This window comes from Hyla sarda, chromosome 4 (genome assembly GCF_029499605.1).
Source record: "Hyla sarda isolate aHylSar1 chromosome 4, aHylSar1.hap1, whole genome shotgun sequence".
Taxonomy (NCBI): domain Eukaryota; kingdom Metazoa; phylum Chordata; class Amphibia; order Anura; family Hylidae; genus Hyla; species Hyla sarda.
In genome coordinates this window covers 382,414,423-382,433,909 of record NC_079192.1, presented here as the reverse complement: position 1 = coordinate 382,433,909, position 19,487 = coordinate 382,414,423, and the positions used below count along the sequence as shown (strand labels likewise).

Sequence of the window (19,487 nt, the reverse complement as noted above, 5' to 3'; positions counted from 1 at the left end):
GCCTCCCAGCGGATCACCTCCTTCTTCAGCCCGCAGTCCGGTCCCACCGCTCCTCCGGCGCCGCTGCGGCCTGTGCCTGCTCGCTCCCGGACGCCATTACCAGCCTCCTCTTCACTAGCAGCTCTGGGGGAGCTGCGCGAAGTAGGTGAACCGGGACCCGTGCGAACCATGAGGAAGGTGTCCCTGTCTGCCTCGGACACCCCTGACCATCACACAGTGAGTGAAATTGCAGCGGACTTACCCCAGCCTCATACCCCCGACCAGTCAGCCTCTGCTACCGCCATTTTGCCTGGGAGGGTGGACGATTCTTCCACTCACGCCATGTCAGCCTCCCACAGACCTCAAAGCCCCCACTCACCTGCCTACTCTGCCATAGCTGCCTCTGGAACACAGCCAGCCTCGCAACAGCTGCAGTCCCCGGCCTCAGAGCCCACTACTGCTGCAGCTTCCACCACCATTACAGGGACAGTAACTCCCATAGGGCTTGGGCAACCTTTACAGCCTCAGAGACACTCTCCACCTCCTCCTCAGCAGCATGTCTCAGATGCACCCAGAAATGGCGACCCTTTAGTTGTGCCCTATGGGCCGCCACTTTATCAGCCTATCCAAGCTCCCTCCACAGAGTGCCAGCCTATGGACTCCGATGGGTCCCTCTCTGATGAGGACTCCTCTGGCCGTGACAGTGCCCCTGACTACTGGGAGGAAAGCCCCCCAGCAAAGAAAAAGCTGTTTAAAACCCCTCAGAAATCTCGCCTGCCTGCAGCAGAACGTACAGACTACTCCTCTTCTGAAGAATCCTGTATCTCTCCCAGAGATCGTGACCCTAACTCTAGCCTTTCTGCCTCTCATTCCCAACCCTCTGCCTGTCGGGTCACATCCCAACCATCTCTTGCTGCTGCAGCTTCGATGCTCCCTAATCCGGCGGATGCTGCCCGCACCCTGAAAAATCATCCAGAGTTGCAAGCTCTCTTAGCTCTTCTTCCTACCAAGATGGACTTATTGTCCCTGGCAGAGGACATGAAAAAGGCGTGGAAACAGGACCTAGCCCCTGTTCAGGCTGAAGTATCTCACCTAGTGACACGAGTCACTGACCTGGAGTCATTCCGTTCCTCTATTGCTTCTGAAGTCCACACATTACGGACTGCAACTACGTCCCTCCTGGCTCAGCAGGCCTTGATAGTTGACCATATGGATTACTTAGACAACAGAAACAGGAGGAACAATATCCAAATAAAAGGCCTTCCCGAATCTGTTGCCCCACAAGATCTCTCTCCTGCTCTGCAAAAAGTGTTCAACGACATCCTACAGAGACCAGCTGACACCCCTGTTGAGTTGGATCAAGCCCACCGGGCTCTTAAAGCCAAGAGCCCCGACCCTTCCAAATCGAGGGACGTAATATGCAGAGTCCACCACTACCTCCTAAAAGAAGATATCATGAGATGCTCCAGACAGATGAAATCCGTGCATTTTCAAGGGACTGAGATCTGCCTTTTCCCAGACTTGTCGCTTCGCACCCTACGCCTGAGAGCCACCCTGAAACCTCTCCTTACCACACTCCAAAATGCTAAAATATTATACCGCTGGGGTTATCCGTTCTCGCTTACGGCTCGGCACGGCTCCACTGTTGCTACCCTGAGAAGACCCGAAGATCTCCCAGAGTTCTTGGCTGCTTTTAAGCTGCCGAAAATACTGTTGCCGGACTGGGAACTACTCTACTCCCCGGCTACCTTGCCGTCTAGACACTCCATGGAGGTCCACTCAGCCTTGCGAAGATCAGGTGGGGAGAAGACCCCTACTCCCAAGCCACAGAGAAGAGGACGCACAACCTGACTTCTTACATGACTGTGATGTATTTGCCTTTATTCTAGCCTTTATGTGGCATTGTTTTCTCCCTGTCCTATCTTCTATGGACTACATTTGGTCCTAGAAGAAAATTGTCTGCTTTTCTCATTGCTCTTCTTAACTTCATAATATTGCTCTACCTGATGACATGTGTTAACAACCCCTTTCTTTCCTGTGCCACTGGTGGTTAATCACCACTCCTGTTGTCAGTAGTCTCCTTAATTTTTCAGCGTTCCCCCTGCTCTGCAGTGGGGAAACTATTAATTTACACCCGGCCCTAGGCCGTAGTTACTTCTTTTTTGTTGCTTACCTCCTTCCACAGCAGTGTTACCTGCTGCTGATTTGCCTTCTGCGCTACCTCACTAGTCTAGCACTCAGACCGGTTCTGTTTGTGCTTCACTGTGGCCCTTATGGCCTTCCTTTATAGTCCCTATGTACCCGTGCTCTTACAGATGCTTTTTCTCTCTTCTCTCCAGCCCTCGCTTTCTTCTCCATCTCACTCTTTCCCCCTCCTTCCCCTTAGACGGAGACATCCTTCCTTCGAACGACCTCGGTGGATGATGGCGCGGGTGTGGCCAGAGTGGGGCGGTGAGTACTATCCACATCTATACCATTGCTATGGCAGCTGACATTAATGTTGCTACTCTTAACGTCAAAGGTTTCAACACACCTGAGAAACGCGCACAGATCACATACTCCTTTCACAAACAACGCATACACATCCTAGCCCGACAAGAGACATATTTTAAGGAGGGCCACATCCCCCCTCTTCCCTCTAGATACTACCCGACATGGCTCCACAGTCCCAATCCTGAATCCCGAACCAAAGGGGTCTCCCTGGCGTTCCATAAATCCCTACCCATCTCTGTATTAGACACGGCCACTGACCCGAATGCCCGCTACCTCTTTGCCAATTGTGACGTCTCGGTCCACCGCCTTACCGTAGCCACTATCTATGCTCCTAACCACAACCAAATAGCTTTCCTTGTCAGGACCCTAGACGCCCTGTCCTCCTTTGCGACTGGACACATACTACTATGCGGTGACTTCAACGTCCCCATCTCTCCACTGTTAAACACCTCCTCAGGTCGCTCCCTTATCTCCTACCGCAAACTGAGAGTCCTCCGGACCCGTTTGCATGCCCTACAACTTAGTGACGTGTGGCGGACCTTACATCCTCAAGCGCGTGACTACACTTTCTACTTCCACCCCCGTAACTCATAGTAGAATCGATTACGTCTTCTGTTCGCACTACCTCCTACCGTCAGTGACACACTCCTCTATAGGATCGATCACCTTCTCTGACCATGCGCCCGTCCAGTTTGCCTTCTCCCTTCCCTCGTTCTCCAAACCCCACTCCACTTGGAAATTGAACGAATCCCTCCTCCTTGATGCACTCTGCATCCAGGAACTACAGACCACAATCTCTCATTTCCAGATAGACCACCAATCAGACCCTTCCCCACCCCTTATTAAATGGGAGGCGCTGAAATGTGTGCTCCGTGGAGTCCTGGTGAAACATGGGGCGAGGCTGAAGAGGGAGGCGAAGGCCAAACTTACATCCCTGCAACGCGAATTGCACACCTTGCAGTCCCTTCATAAACAATCTCAACAGGAACAAGTCCTCCGGGATATTATTAAAGTCCACCACAAACTCCTGGCCCTGTTGAACGTAAAACACAGATATTATAGACAGCTAACTGGAAAACTCTTTTACGAATGGGGCAACAAATCTGGCAAGCTGCTTGCGAAAGCCCTCAGGGAGAAAAGATCCTCTCTCTATATCCCTGCAATTCGGGATCCAACGGGATCCCTCTCCCATCTCACACCTGATATCCTTGAGGCTTTCCGCTCATATTACTCAGCTCTCTATAACCTACCGCCCCCAGGCACATGTTCTCCTACCACCCCCCTTCCTTCGCTACAATCCTACATTGACTCTACCCCCCTCCCCAAACTATCTGACGAGACTATCTCCTCCCTGGAGACACGGTTCACATTGGACGAGCTATACTCGACCATATCGTCCTTGCCTGCGGGCAAAAGCCCGGGACCAGACGGCTACACCGCCAAATTCTATAAGCTCCTCAGATGTGAACTGTCCTCTCCTCTCTGCCCTCAATGACATCTCCACCTCTTCCCCCCCTCTACCATCCTTTCTGCGTGTCATCATTACGGTGATCCCGAAAGAGGGTAAAGACCCTTCATTGTGCCAGAGCTACCGCCCCATTTCTCTGCTCAATACTGATGCCAAGCTCTTTGCTAAACTCATAGCTAATAGACTGGCGGCCCATATGCCAGCCTTAGTCCACGTTGATCAGGTTGGTTTTAACCGAGGCAGAGAGGCTAGGGATAATACGCTTAGGACCTTCTCTGTTATTCACCATGCTCGTAAACTTAAAATTCCTCTATGCCTTCTCTCACTGGATGCTGAGAAGGCCTTTGATCGCGTGGACTTGGGCTTCCTTGCGGCCACTTTGTCTCAGGTAGGACTTGGTTCACAGATGATGGCACGCATAATGGCTCTTTACTCACGCCCTCAAGCCCAAATTAGAGTTAACGGCCAGCTATCCTCTCCCCTCGACATTTGTAATGGTACGAGGCAGGGGTGCCCTTTATCCCCGTTGCTATTTGTCCTCTGTATGGAACACCTAGTAGCGATTCGGCAGAATCCCGACATTCGAGGTCTCCAAGTACCCTCGCACCATCACAAATGCTCCGCTTTTGCGGATGACCTTTTATTGTTCCTTTCTTCACCCCTCACCTCTCTCCCTTCAGTGCTCTCCACCATTCGCACCTATGCACAATACTCGAACTATAAGATTAACTCCACCAAAAGTGAGGCCCTTAATGTCTCCCTTCCTCCTGAGGTAGTTCACCACATCCAGGCCAATTTCCCCTTCAAATGGTGTTCCACGTCCCTACAATACCTTGGTATCCAGGTTCCAAGTGACCCTAAAGACGCCTTTCGTCTTAACTTCTCCCCTTTGCTACACACTATTAAGACTGACTTGGCCAGATGGGAGCGAAAGGACTTCTCCTGGTTGGGTAGGGTTAGTATTGTGAAGATGAACATTCTTCCTAGACTTCTCTATATCTTCTCTTGTGTTCCCTCCAACCTCCCTAAATCCTTCTTTGGGGGACTCATTTAGCTCTTATCTGGTTTTATTTGGGCACACGCAAGACCGAGGGTGGCCCGGCGCATTTTGACTTGACGTAAATCCGACGGAGGGCTGGGTCTCCCCGACTGCCTTTTTACTTCCTAGCAGTGATCCTGACCAGAGCGATGGATTGTCGTGCAGCCCCGACAATTAAACAGTGGGTAACGCTGGAGAGCCACACCTCCCCTCTGGACCCTAAAACTCTGTTGTGGCTTCCTACGCCATCCCTGGCAACCGCTTTCACCCAAGAGGTACCTCCTGTCACCTCTTCAATTGTATTTGCCCGGCGATGCTATTTGACAGCCACCTCCCTCTTCACCCCAGATGGTCCCCTAACACCAGTTTTCGGAAACCCAGCCTTCCCTCCAGCTCTCTCCTCCACCTCCTTCCTTGGCCGATCTAGATTGGAAGGTGTCTCATTCTGCACCTTCTTGGACCACTCTGGCCTGAAGCCACTTGACGACCTCGTCCCTGATTCCGCCGCCACGCCTGGCCAATGCTTCCAATATATACAACTCCAACACTTTTACTCCTCTCGAAGGGCCGACCTGCACTTACATCGCACCCTTTCCTCGTTTGAGAAGCTATGTGTTTCTATGTCAGGGCCTGGTCGCCCAGTTAGCACTATCTACTCACTCCTCCTTGACTCCCTCGGAATGGAATCCCTTCCCTTCAGAGCAAGCTGGGAGAGGGAGCTGTCGCGTGGGTTCTCGGACGAGGAATGGAATAAGGCTGTTCGTATGTGTCATAAATCCACTATCTCTAGTAAAGCGCAGGAGACAAACTATAAAGTTCTGACGAGGTGGTATAGAGTTCAGACACTACTGTCTCGTATGTATCCCGGGGTGCAGGACGTTTGCTGGCGTTGTGGCGGTGGAGGAGGCACGATGTCACGCATTTGGTTACACTGCCCCATCCTAGCCCCGTTGTGGTCGACTGTTCGAGAGGTCATACGCAAACTAACTTCTGTATCACTTGACTTGGATCCGGCTGCTCTCCTTCTTTCCATTCTCCCTCAATCTGTCCCAAAATGGCACTCTCGCCTGATCAGTTTTATGCTTCTAGCGGCCAGGTCAGTTATCCCGAGGCTCTGGAAATCCACTACACCCCTGTCTTTCTCTTCCTGGGCCCAAGAACTCTCCAAAATACATAGGATGGAGGAGCTTATCTCTGACTCCAAAAACCAAGTGACGAAACATCATCGAATCTGGAGCCCTTGGACTACGTTTTTGTCGTCCAGTGACTACAGAACCTCTTACACGACACCCTAGCCGCCTCCTTGATTCTCTTGTGCCTTTCTCGAGTGTGTTGCCCCGCTCAGCATAGTCAGCAAGCCTGCCCCGCGAGGGCCCTGCCCGCGCCTGTCGCCTCCCGAGGTACGTACACCATCTAACCTGCCCTGTCTCCCTCTATCTAACCCTCCCTCATACTCCCTATTACTCATATTCTGCCTATCTCTGGCCCTTCCTCCCTTTTTCTCTGTCTCTCCTCTCCTTTTCTTACTTCCCCTGTTTCTCATGGGAACTATCAACCTATTCCCACTTTGTTGCCGCCAATTGCTTCCTCAAGTTCTGACTGGTAGTTTTGGCTCCTCAGAGTATGACCTAGTATACATGCACTGCTGAACGTGTTCACCCAAACTTGTTTTCCTCAGTTATTGATATGTGTTCACCTGTCCCCTCATGAGGAGATTTGCTTACGCCACCTACCAGTGCTCTACTGTTTTTCCTTTTTTGGTCTTTCTGTTTTGGCGACCTAAGCTGACTAAATATGATAGTCTCTCATTTACTTCGAGTTTGATTTCCATATGTCCAGTGCTCTACCATGCATATTACTGTTACATGATTCCACAGACTTGTTGGATATGTTGCTGTTACCCCAACTATGTATGACTTTAAAATTTAATAAAAATTTAATGTTTAAAAAAAAAAAAAAAATCCCTTCTCCCTCTCGGATATGGGCCGCCATTTCTGCAACTACTTTCCTAAATATCCTTGGAGCAATAGCGATACTGAAGGGCAGGGCGCAGAACTGTAGATGAAGGAGTTGATAATTTACAAAAACTGCAATCCTTAAATATTTCTGATAGTCTATGTGAATAGGGACATGAAGATATGCATCTTTCAAATCTAGAGATGACATGAAACAATCCTTAAACTATAGGCTAACGGTGGATTTTATGGTCTCCATCTTAGAACGATTATAAATCAAATAACGATTCAGAGGTTTGAGATTAATTATGACCCTGAACGTTCCATTTGGTTTCCCCACAAGAAAGATAGTAGAATAAAATCTCAAACCCTGTTCTTGTGGAGGTACAGGAACCAAAACTCCTTTCTCTATTAGGGATAACACCTCTCCATGTAAAGAAGACTGACCTGAAGGTCCTGGGGGACATTTAGTGACCAGGAAACAAGTAGGCGGCAAACTAACAAAATCCAGACAGACTATCACGGATTGTTTGAATTATCCAAGAACTACCAGAAATGTTTTCCCATTCTGGAAAAAACTCTTTAAGTCTGCCACCTACTCGAGGATCCAGTCATCGGGGGTCAGGTTTTTTTGATTGAAGTAATAGGCTGATTAAACATAAGGCCACTCCCCTTACCAGAAAATTTCCACTCGTTAGAATGAGCCTTACCCTTACTCTGACCACCTCTCTTCCCTTTAAACTGAAATGGACTATTTTGTCTAGGGGGTTGGGAAGCTTGGAACCCCTTCTTCCTATACCCTGCCTTTTCTAACACATCTGAGGGGATTGAACCAAACAAAAATTCTCCCTCTCAAGGGATGGCACATAACTTACTCTTAGAGCCACTTTCCCCTGACCAATTTTTAATCCAGAGCGCTCTTCTGGCAGAGTTGGTAAGCGCTGCTGATCTGGCAGACAACCTAACTGCATCTGAAGATGAATCTGCCAAGAAAGCAGATACTTTTTTAACGGTTGACATGAAGGAAAGAGTCTGCTCTTTGGGCACATAATTTTGCATATCTAAAGATAACTGGTCAACCCACATCACCAGGGATCTTGCAACAGTGGTACCAGCAACTGTGGGTTTAAGAGTGGGCCCTGCAGTTTCCCAAACCATTTTAAGAAGATGTCAGCTCTTCTGTCCATAGGGTCTTTTAGGCTTAGCATAAATCAGGTGTTAACGCAATTCTATACATAAGGCATTCCCTATGTTAAGTTTTCTTAACAGCTTTCCTAGGAGTATCCTAAGAAATAAAATAACTACATGAGAAAAAATGGAGAAAAAAAGAGCCATAACACTCACCCTTCTGCAAGAAACTGTACTGTAGAAGCAGTCTTGGAATCTGCACGGTCCGGCTTGGAAGAGTCGTCCTCAATGGAGCTCCTCTTCCTCACACTCTTCTCCCTCCTGGAAGCCAGCAGCTGCAACTTCAGCTTCCAGACAGTTGTCCTGAGTGCAACGGAGGAAGAGCAGCAGAAAGGATTCCCTTTTTGAATCTGCCGCCCTGCAAGGCCTGGACTGCAGCGTCTGACATCATATCCGATGTCAAGTGTGCCCCTCTTCTCCCCAGCCATCGTAGTACATGACCTTGAAGCCCCGCCTCCCATAAGGCCGCAAAGCTCCCCGCATGACTCCGCAGGAACTCCGGACCCCTCAGATACCGCCACGACCGGGCCGGTCGTGCAGCAGATTGAAGGGGCAGAGGGAGTAGGGAAGTGGGTGGCAGCGCCAGAATGCAGCTGCTGGGAGCACAACATGGAAATCCCCCAACCAGGGGGTATCGGAGGCCCAGATAACTCTCCCAACTAGTAGAGAACGGCCTCCTCTGGACCTCCCCACCATCACGATATCCATACCACCGGAGGCATGGACTACTCCAGGCTTCCTGCAGGAACAGGATCCTTTTTGTACTCTAGGTTTCCTGTTCCTGGAGGAGGAGTCCATCTCTCTCGTGGTGCTGTCATGACTGGGTGGAAATTTTAGATTTGATAGTGGATCCTGAATGTCACCCAGTTAGAGGGCATATGCCAAGCACAGGTGAGTGGAATGAGCATGTTAGGGTCCCATTCAAAGTAAGGCCATCTCCACGTGGTGGATGGGGGACAAGTTTTGATCATAAAGTACGCTAAGAGCCTCCATTTTTTGACCAAGTGTGCTGCGGCAAACCTTCCATTTGTATACTGTGTATTTGCCACAGCAGCGTGTACCCGTGTATTAGGTAGTTTTGCTGGCTATTTTTATTTTATTTTTTTTTGCAATGCCAGTTTTTACTGTGTTAGCATGTGTAAGAGTGTATATACTTGTTGACATGTGTGCCATACATGTCTGTTGGCAGTGTATACAGTATGTGTGCATTCTGGTTGTGCATGTGTCCAGCATGTGTGTATATGTACAGTTTGGTATACTACGGGATAAGAGGGGTTCTGGGGGTGGGGTGACACCATTTTCTTCCACAACGGGTGACACCAACCCAGGTTACACTACTGTGAAAATGTATTTACACACAACCCCCACATATTAATCTAATGCAATGGCCCGGCATATATTATCACCATGGAACCTGGGCCAGACAAGTACTTCATATCACATGGTACTGTGCCCCCTTCCACCACTCCCTTTGTAGATACGGTATTGAGACACCCCATCCATGGCTGGTGTCTCTGCTTTCCCCCTAGCTGCGGGGAAACAAAGTGCCAGTGATTGGCGCAGCAGCGATGTGATATCATGTCTATAGATCTTGCAAGCTCCGGTGAAGCAGGCTGTCAGCAGAACCGGCTGGAGATGAGGCGCCCTGATCCCAGAGCTACAAGGGAGCGGGAGAAGGTGAGTTAAACGGTTTGTTATTATTGTAAGCAGCCTGTAGTCATTAAGAAATTAACAATTTCTACTGGATAACTCTTAATTCCAGTACATCGCTAGTGACCTGCATATTGAAGAATGCTAGGAGGACACATACTCCCAACATGCTCCTCTCTATCTAAAACTTGAAGGCCCGTGATGTTATCAAAACATCATAGGTTTCCATGGCAATAGTCCAAATGCAGGAAGAAAGTTTTGTGCCTCCGGGTCTCAGTATCCCCATATCCACAGGATAAGTGTCTGATCCCAGGGGGTCCGACCCCACGCGATCTTCTGCCTGATACCCCGGCTTTCCCCTTGGACAGAGCGACCTCCGCTCTGTGCATAGATTACTGTCGGCCACACCACAAAGGTGTGGCCTACACGCTCCTACATGTATCTCTATGGGAGAGCTGGAGATACAGTAATCCATGTATGGAGCAGAGGTCGCTCCATGCACGGGGAGAGCCAGGGTGCCACGCAGGAGATGGCAAGGGGTCCCGAGAGGTCAGACTTCCTGTGATCAGACACCTATTCTCTATCCTTTGAATAGGGGATGAGTACTTCTATCCCAGAGTTCCCCTTTAAACACAGAACTCCGTTCAAAGTTATCGGGCTGACCCATACAGTGTGATATGCCATTAAAGAGAACTGTCAAACTTTATCGATCGTGGTCTGATCTAGCGCAGCTGAGCGCTTCGCTCGCCGTTCTCAGATTTTATCATAGACTAACACTGGGAGTCCATTTTGGTCACATGGCACAGTGCTGGGAGAGAACGTGCTAAGTGCACACTTCTCCTGCCTTTAGTGATGACTCCTGTGGTCTAGTGACTCACTGTGCTGATGTCACACAAGATGGCTCCCTCAACTATGTGATGAAACAAGGCCCACATCTCCCGTGCTGCCACGCTCCTTGTTATAGCATACACGTCTTGGTGAGCCACACATACACTGGTTTCTACATGCCTCATGCCTGCTGCTAGTGTTTATCTCTTTCTTTCACTCAATACCCCTTATGTGATTTTCTATGCCTATACCTGCTACAAGTCTTGTATACCTAGCTACACTTTGCCTGCTGCCCCATGCCTACTACTATTGTTTAACTCTTACTTCCACGTATTATTCCCTATGTCATGCTCTAAGCCTATACCTGCTGAAAGTCTTGTACTGTATATCTTTGCCTGCTATTTAACTCCACTCATAACTCCTTATGTAATGGTCTATGCCTATACATGTTGCTAGTATACTGAGCCACACTTTGTCTGCTGTTCTAGTTATTTATAGTATATTATGTGATGCCCTATGCCTGCAGCCCTAGTCTTACACTCATATCCCTACATACTATACAGCAGTCCTAGAGTACTGTGGGGCATCAATATTACATATTTTCCTGTTTTCTATGCCTCCTATGGTCTGCACATTATGGACAACTCAACTATATCATATGGTGATTATCATATAAGTGTTACCTGATCTATCATGCTTCCTTTGTACCAAACTTTGTAGTTTACAAGACTCCCAACATATTACATGCTTAGTAATGTTTTCATTTATAAGAAACCAAATAAGGGCTAGATGCTGATCTGTCTTATATATAACTCCCACTGGTGACTATATACTGGATATTCCAGGCCATCTACTATTTATTTGGGGTATGGCATTTCATTTTTATGCTCCCTAGCCTTGTGAGTCTGCCAATACAACTTATTGGACAAGATAATACCTCTAGATTTCGTTCTTATATATTTATGCTACTGTCTTTATTCCGGACAGGTGTTCACCCCCCCTGTGCAAGTACTTACCTCTAACCAAACTTCCATTACTCACAGGTGCATGCTCTCTTTTAATTCTCTGCTTTGATATCTAATATCTACATTGCATTACATTACATTGCATGTAATTTTCTACATACTGCCAGTATATACATGTAAACTAATCAGGGATGAACAACTGACACATCTCTGAAGTGGACTTGGGCCTCATGACCGCATCTTGACATGATTGAATTAGATGTTTGATGTTTGAGATGCTTGACATGACATGATTGAATTAGATGTTTTTCATAAACATGCATCCTATTATATTTGGTGATCACAACAACTGATTGATTTATACATCCTTTTATCTGTTTTGTCACTTTTAGCCTGAGAAAGGGTCTAGCCCAAAAAGTTGCTAAATTCATTACAAAATAGAGTGGATTTTTTAAGCATGGCAATTGTGACATTGCTAATAAAGTTGGAATTCACAAAGCATGCACTTCGCCTTGAGTGCCAATTCATTGTTGTCTCTACATTCAATGCTATGGTAGAACGAGGTATCTACCTGCATTTGGCATCCAAGGCAGCATCTGAAATAGAGTTGTGCTACCAAAACACAAGTGTTCAGAACCTGACCTGAAACTTTTGATGTCTCTATGACAAGTCAAAAGTTTTTTATGGTGACAGTGCACATTTAATGATGACCATGCATATTTATATTAAAGTTGCATGTGGCATTGCCAGCAGATATCAATCTGCTCAGCTTAACATGCTGGTGGCAGATCAGACTGAATGTCCATGTGACAGATTCCCCTTATGTTTTCTACTTACATTCCATAGGTATTCAGTAAAGGCAAATTAATTAGCCTACAACATCATTACTAGAAACTTAACAATGTGACTTACTTTGTAAAGTGCATTTCACAAACAGCACCTTTCCAAGGCAAATATCCTTTCATATTTCCAGCTTTTACTATTACTTTGTCCTCATTCACTTTGAGATCAAAATCCTTAGACATAATAACATGAAAATATACTGTGATGTAATTTTCAGGATTTCGTCCCCTGCAATGAATGAAAGTTAAGCATATTAAAAATCTACACGTTTTAAAGGTTTATTGAAAAATACACTGAGGCTGGGGCTAAACAACATTTTTAGTCGTGACAGGGGTTGCTTTGAAAAACTGATGCAGTATTGTGTGGTTCTTGCTGTATCACACCTAGGATAAGTAAATGGGGTTGCATTGTGACCAAGACGTTGCCACAACCGCGGCCTGACAGTCGCAAGAGATCTATCTAAAATGGGTTTCTTGCAACTGCTGGGTTGCCGACACTTCTTCAGATACCTGCCATCGGCGATCACATGTCTGGGAATCAGTATGGCTTCCTGCTGTACTCATAAACCATCCCTGCCTTCTTTGTATGATGAGCTTGGTTGCTAATGACAAACGGTTCTTCGCTCTAGCAGCACGATTTTTGTGTCACTGCAATATTTTGCTCTCCAATATAGTGCACAAAACTTATCAGATAGAAAATTGCGACCATATCTGAGAATGTAGATTGTAAGCCCTTGTGGGTAAGGCCCTGTCTCCCTCTATATCAGTCTGACATATACTCTGTGTCATATTCATGTTACGCATTTTAACCCTTACAATATGTACAGTGCCCTAGAATCAAGGGTGCTATAAAAAGAAATAAAAATAATATACCATTAAACAGCCATTGGCTTGCAAAGTGAAGGGATTTAAACGTGTTATTGTGTTATCTTTCCTGACTCAGAAATCTGTGTCATTACTCTTTAGCGCTGCAGTCTCATGGCATCATTGTTAAAGAAATGTCACTGAGCAGCAGGTTTGTGAAGAGGTGGGCATTGTGTTGGAGAAAGGAGCTAAAAATATTTGTCTGGCTGCTATGGTAGGTTTTGTGGAGACTAGTCTTGGCCAGGAGAAGTCTTTATGTTGGCCCAGGCCAGATAGTGAAAAAAAAGTAAAGTAAACAAATCCGGTCAGAGAAGGGTGCAGATGGACATCTGAAACATGTCACTTTTATCATGTTTGCTGGCTTTTACAATAAAGAAGATGTCTGCACTATTCCCTCGCTGGACAACTTTTCTTTTTGCTGTATTGCCTCAGTGCTTGCCAAAGCACAGTCCGGGCAGGGAATGAAGCACACGGTGAGCTGGACAGTTTCTATTATTTCTGTTCCGGTCAGAGAAAATGTTGCCTGTGATTTACCATATGTAACTGCAATCACTTATGTGGTCTGCAGAGTGGTTACTGGTATCCACATGTATATTGTCAGTATGTGGGAATATTGCCAATTTGTTAGCGAGTATTTTCAGGGAGGTTTCACAGTAATCAGAACAGGGTTTATTAGGTTATAGCAGAGTGCAATGCAGCAAAATACTGTGCAGTAGAAATATATAATTAAAAAAATAAAATAAAAATGGGGGAAGGTCACGGGGGGGGGGGGGGGGGGGGCAGGCCTTGATGTGTAAAGGGGCCCCAAATTTTCTGATGGCAGCTATGCTAAGCAGGTTTAGAATTACCACCCAGCTGCTTGTAACCAGGCCCTGTAGAGGCCTATATGGTATTTCTGCTTGCAAATTCAGATACTGATTTAACTGAGCTGACATTTATGTAAACTGAAGTGAAAAAAGCATAAGGATTGTAAGGTCAGATAAGAAGGAAATACATAATACAGAGAAGAATGGTAATAATTACTAATTACATGCAACACAGCCACAGATTATATATAAATGATAAAATAGAAAACCGTACGTCAGTATCCTCAACTTCCTTCCTAGGGAAGGGAGTCTGAAAAAAGACGATGGAGTCTGACTAAGATGACTCTCTTAGATAGTGTTCATACCAACAAAAACCCTTCCGACTAATTTACATCACAAAGTACACTTTTCTGCATTATATTAGTTGAAAAACGGCACTGCATGGCATCGGTTACAGGCATCCAATTAATCTGCATACTTGAAAAGAAAAAGCTCTCGGCACAGCTTCCTAAATCCAACACAATGACACTCAGGGACACCTGGTCCGCAAACCTCCAGCGGGGTGCTGAATCAGGACTTCAGCAGACAGTATGTAGAAAGAAATAATGATGGCACTCACCACGTTTGGGGTGACAGCTGTGTTTTATTCAATGACCGGCAGACTACAGCTGTAGTCTGCCGGTCATTGAATAAAACACAGCGGTCACCCCAAATGTGGTGAGTGTCATTCTACATAATTAATCTGTATGTTCAGGCATATACATTATAAGGGTTTTTTCATTGCAAATATGCTTCTGGGTGCAGTTAAAACAAAAAAAAAGAAGACTCCCGTTGCTGTTCTAAAGTCATTCATTCGCGATGTTCTCTGCTTCTTCCTGCTCCCAATGACATTTCAACCTGAAGGAATGGACACTTAATCATTAACTTGAGTCAGGTCATTTTGCAGCCAGTGATTGTCTGAGTGGGCATTTCTTTGAGAAAGAAATGGCCACTCTAAAATAGAAAGAAGCAGAGAGCACTAGAGGGAACTACGACTTCAGAATGGCAGAAAGTTAGTATGCCTTCTATTTTTACTGCACCTAGAGGCATATTTAATCCAAAATATTTGTGCCCTGAAAACCCCTTAAAATAAAGGTCATAAATGTCATGTGAACAGAGCCATAATAGTGCTGGGCTGCAACACAACACACAAGCTGTGGACAGGTGTGGTACTGTTTCTAAATAGCAGCTATGTTTTTAAGATCCTGGATAACCCCTTTAAAGCAAACTTTTAGGATGAAATACATAAGAAGCATGATATAAGATTGCTGTCTCCCACTGGCACTAAAAGCCTGGGTTCTGTTTAAATCCCTCTTCAAACTTAACATGTCATTAACATTATTCTGCATGTATATTATAGTTTTATACCAGAGGAAAAAAAATCTATTCAGAATCACCTCAATAAATTAAAATACAATTTTTTTTTTAATTTATTTCATTTAAAAATACCTATGCATATAATTATGTGTATAAAAAAAAAGTGACAGTGTAAAAGTTGTCAGGGAAGCAACCAGATTGTACATATAAATGAATCCTATATCAGTATAAATAATAGTAATCAGCCCAACCTGCTTTTACTAGTCTCTATGTCACAGCAGCTATCTTACATTGTATCTATAAAGCCATCATAGGCCATAGTAGTGCATGCACAAATGGTAAAGCAGAAACGAACGAGAAACTAATTTTCCATACCGTGCCGCAGAAGAGTTATCTGGAACTTCATCACTTGAAGATTTTTTTGTATCATCATTTGGCTGGTTCTCAGCTTCTTCCACTGCCTGCATGTCCTACAATGATTGACAAACAGAACACTGTATTTGGTTTCAAATTTCTCCCCTTAGTTTTCTATTGAGTTAAAGGAAACCTGTCATCAATGTCATGATGCCTGAACCAGGAGTCATCTGGGCAGTACCCAGTGGCTTCTGTCTGCCCCGCCATCCTTGACCGATAGCTCTCCCCATACGTAAACAGAAAGAGAGCTATGAATCATGGCCAGTGGGGTGGGGACAAGCTGATGGGGACCACCTTAATGACTTAAAGACTTCATATTAACACATATACAGGGTGGGCCATTTATATGGATACACCTTAATAAAATGGGAATGGTTGGTGATATTAACTTCCTGATTGTGGCACATTAGTATATGTGAGGGGGGAAAATTTTCAAGATGGGTGGTGATCATTTTGAAGTCGGACATTTTGAATCCAACTTTTGTTATTTCAATAGGAAGAGGGTCATGTGACACATCAAACTTCTTGGGAATTTCACAAGAAAAACTGATGTTCTAACGTAACTTTATTCTTTCATGAGTTATTTACAAGTTTCTGACCACTTATAAAATGTGTTCAATGTGCTGCCCATTGTGTTGGATTGTCAATGCAACCCTCTTCTCCCACTCTTCACACACTGATAGCAACATCGCAGGAGAAATGCTAGCACAGGCTTCCAGTATCTGTAGTTTCAGGTGCTGCACATCTCATATCTTCACAGCATAGACAATTGCCTTCAGATGACCCCAAAGATAAAAGTCTAAGGGGGTCAGATCGGGAGACCTTGGGGGCAATTCAACTGGCCCATGATGACCAATCCACTTTCCAGGAAACTGTTCATCTAGGAATGCTCGGACCTGACACCCATAATGTGGTGGTCACCATCTTGCTGGAAAAACTCAGGGAAAGTGCCAGCTTCAGTGCATAAAGAGGGAAACACATCATCATGTAGCAATTCCGCATATCCAGTGGCCTTGAGGTTTCCATTGATGAAGAATGGCCCCACTATCTTTGTACCCCATATACCACACCATACCATCAATATTTGTGTTCCAACAGTCTTGGTGGGATCTATCCAATGTGGGTTAGTGTCAGACCGATAGCGGTGGTTTTGTTTGTTAACTTCACCATGCACATAAAAGTTTGCCTCATCACTGAACAAAATCTTCTGCGTAAACTGAGGGTCCTGTTCAGATTTTTGTTTTGCCTATTCTGCAGAACCTGGATACTGGAAGCCTGTGCTAGCATTTCTCCTGCGGTGTTGCTATCAGTGTGTGAAGAGTGGGAGAAGAGGGTTGCATTGACAATCCAACACAATGGGCAGCACATTGAACACATTTTATAAGTGGTCAGAAACTTGTAAATAACTCATGAAAGAATAAAGTTACGTTAAAACATCAGTTTTTCTTGTGAAATTCCCAATAAGTTTGATGTGTCACATGACCCTCTTCCTATTGAAAAAACAAGTTGGATTCAAAATGGCCAACTTCAAAATGGCCACCATGGTCACCACCCATCTTGAAAAGTTTCCCCCCTCACATATACTAATGTGCCACAAACAGGAAGTTAATATCACCAACCATTCCCATTTTATTAAGGTGTATCCATATAAATGGCCCACCCTGTACTACAAACAATACTTGTAATACAAAAAATAATTATGTATAAAGCCTTACCTGGGACGGCACGTTTTTAGATTCTTGCTCTTCCTGGGTCTTATTTTCGCCTTTCTTGCTTCTAGTTTCAGGAACTTTCTTATTCTCCTCATTTCTCTTATTTTGAAAGTCTTTCTTACTTTGCTGATTTATTTTTGGCTCATCTTTTTGATCAGTATCATTTTTATTATTTAGACCTGCTGTGCTATTTTTGTTTTTTCCTAAAGCATTTTTAGGAGTGTTCACATTTGTGCCTTCTTTAACATTTTTAGCAGCACTGGTGCTTAGGGTCTCTTTTTCTTTTTGACTTTTTTTATCAGCTTCTTCTGCTGCTACACACTTTTTCTTAGAATTATTATTTTTTTCTCCTAGGTTAGAACATATGGTTGTTTCTTCCATAATTTGCTGCTCTGAGTTACTGTTGCCTTTGGAAACATCCTTTCCATCTGTAAGTCTGGACTTTGATTCCTTTGATATGGTATTGCTCTTTTCACTGACCGCATCAATGACATTGTCTTTTTTTTCCAAGTTTTCTTTACTTATAGTTTTAGCATTTTCTGTTTTATCAGGGTCAGAAGTTAGATTTTTAAATTTCTCTTCACTGACCTGATCAACGACCTTATTTGTATTTTCAGAGCCTTCTTTGCTTGTGGTACTTTCATTTGTTACCATATTCGTGCTAGTAGTTACATTCTCAGACTGTGCTACTTCTTGCTTATCATCCTGTATTTCCTTATTGTGACATTCAGTCTGTTTACATTCCTCTAATGTTACTGTATTACCTGTTATAATTTGGTTGTCAGTATCTTTTGTCACAATATTAATCTGATCCTTGCTTTTGGACTCTTGATTTTCATTTGTTACCTCTGAATAGTCCATCATGTCAGACTGTACAAGTTTCTGTTCTGTTTTTCCTGTGGATTCTTGTAATGTTCCAGAGTTGCCACAGCTAAACTCGGAAGTGGTACTGTTACGTGAACCCTCTTTTGCCGCTGTTGGTGAAGGAGAGTTGTTTTCAGCAGACACATTAAGGCTCTTACATTCATATTCATCACTAAGACTATCCAAATCTCCAGTTTTCTCCTGTGTGGCGGGAAGAGACGTAAATTCATTTTCGCTAGAAGTTCCTTTCTTTTTTTTCTTCCTGTTTCTGTTCTGCATAACAACAGAGATAAATCACTTTCTAAGACATATGCCCATATACACTGATACAATAATGTTTTTACACGCACTTCCGGATTTTGACTTGCGCAAGGAATAGAACAGAGCCACCAAGTGGCTATTTTCTCAATCACATTAAAAACAAATAAATAGGGACCCACTCTAAATAGGTGGCCTTGACGTGGCGAGTGGGCTTGTACTTTTTGATCAAAGATGTATACTAACAACCTGTTAGTTTTTGATATTATGCTGAGAAGCAATCAGATCATTATACAAGATTGTAGATGTGCACCATGTCTGTTTTTCTACCCGAATTCACACTGATTTCTATCCCCTCTTTTTTTTTTTTGAACATGTTGTCTGCACTCTTCCCCACCCCCTCAGCCTAACCCTATATAAGTAGTAGTTAGCTACACATGGGTCACTTCTTTCCTAGCAGCCTCCCAGTCTGACTGGGAGAGCATGGTAAGTGAGCCATTACACCTTGTTCACACTGGTGTGGTGCTGTGCGGTGTCCATTGCAGCCATGGCGCCGTGTCTGCGAGGGGGGTGCGGCCCATAGACTGGTTTGAGTGGCATTGGGGCCGCTCTGCCGGTGGGTCGTTCCCCCCTGTGGGCATTGGTGTCGTGGCGGTGGTGGTCCCTGCCCGGTGCTGCGCCATTTTATGCTAGGGACGTTAGGGACCCACTCTAAATAGGTGGCCTTGACGTGGCGAGTGGGCTTGTACTTTTTGATCAAAAATGTATACTAACAACCTGTTAGTTTTTGATATTATGCTGAGAAG

At 45.1% G+C, this 19,487-nt stretch overlaps 1 protein-coding gene across 8 annotated transcripts in view; it reads right to left on the bottom strand.

Annotated features, from left to right (window-relative positions):
• RNF213 (ring finger protein 213) overlaps positions 1 to 19,487 on the bottom strand; it is a 327,147-nt gene that overhangs the window by 235,979 nt on the left and 71,681 nt on the right. For all 8 annotated transcript variants that reach the window (XM_056516951.1, XM_056516949.1, XM_056516950.1 and 5 more), the window contains 3 exons: positions 17,563 to 18,696; positions 15,809 to 15,903; positions 12,478 to 12,636 (listed from right to left, as the gene is read on the bottom strand). In XM_056516951.1, the coding sequence (XP_056372926.1) occupies positions 12,478 to 12,636; positions 15,809 to 15,903; positions 17,563 to 18,696 (1,388 nt within the window). The remainder of the gene's footprint in view (positions 1 to 12,477; positions 12,637 to 15,808; positions 15,904 to 17,562; positions 18,697 to 19,487) is intronic.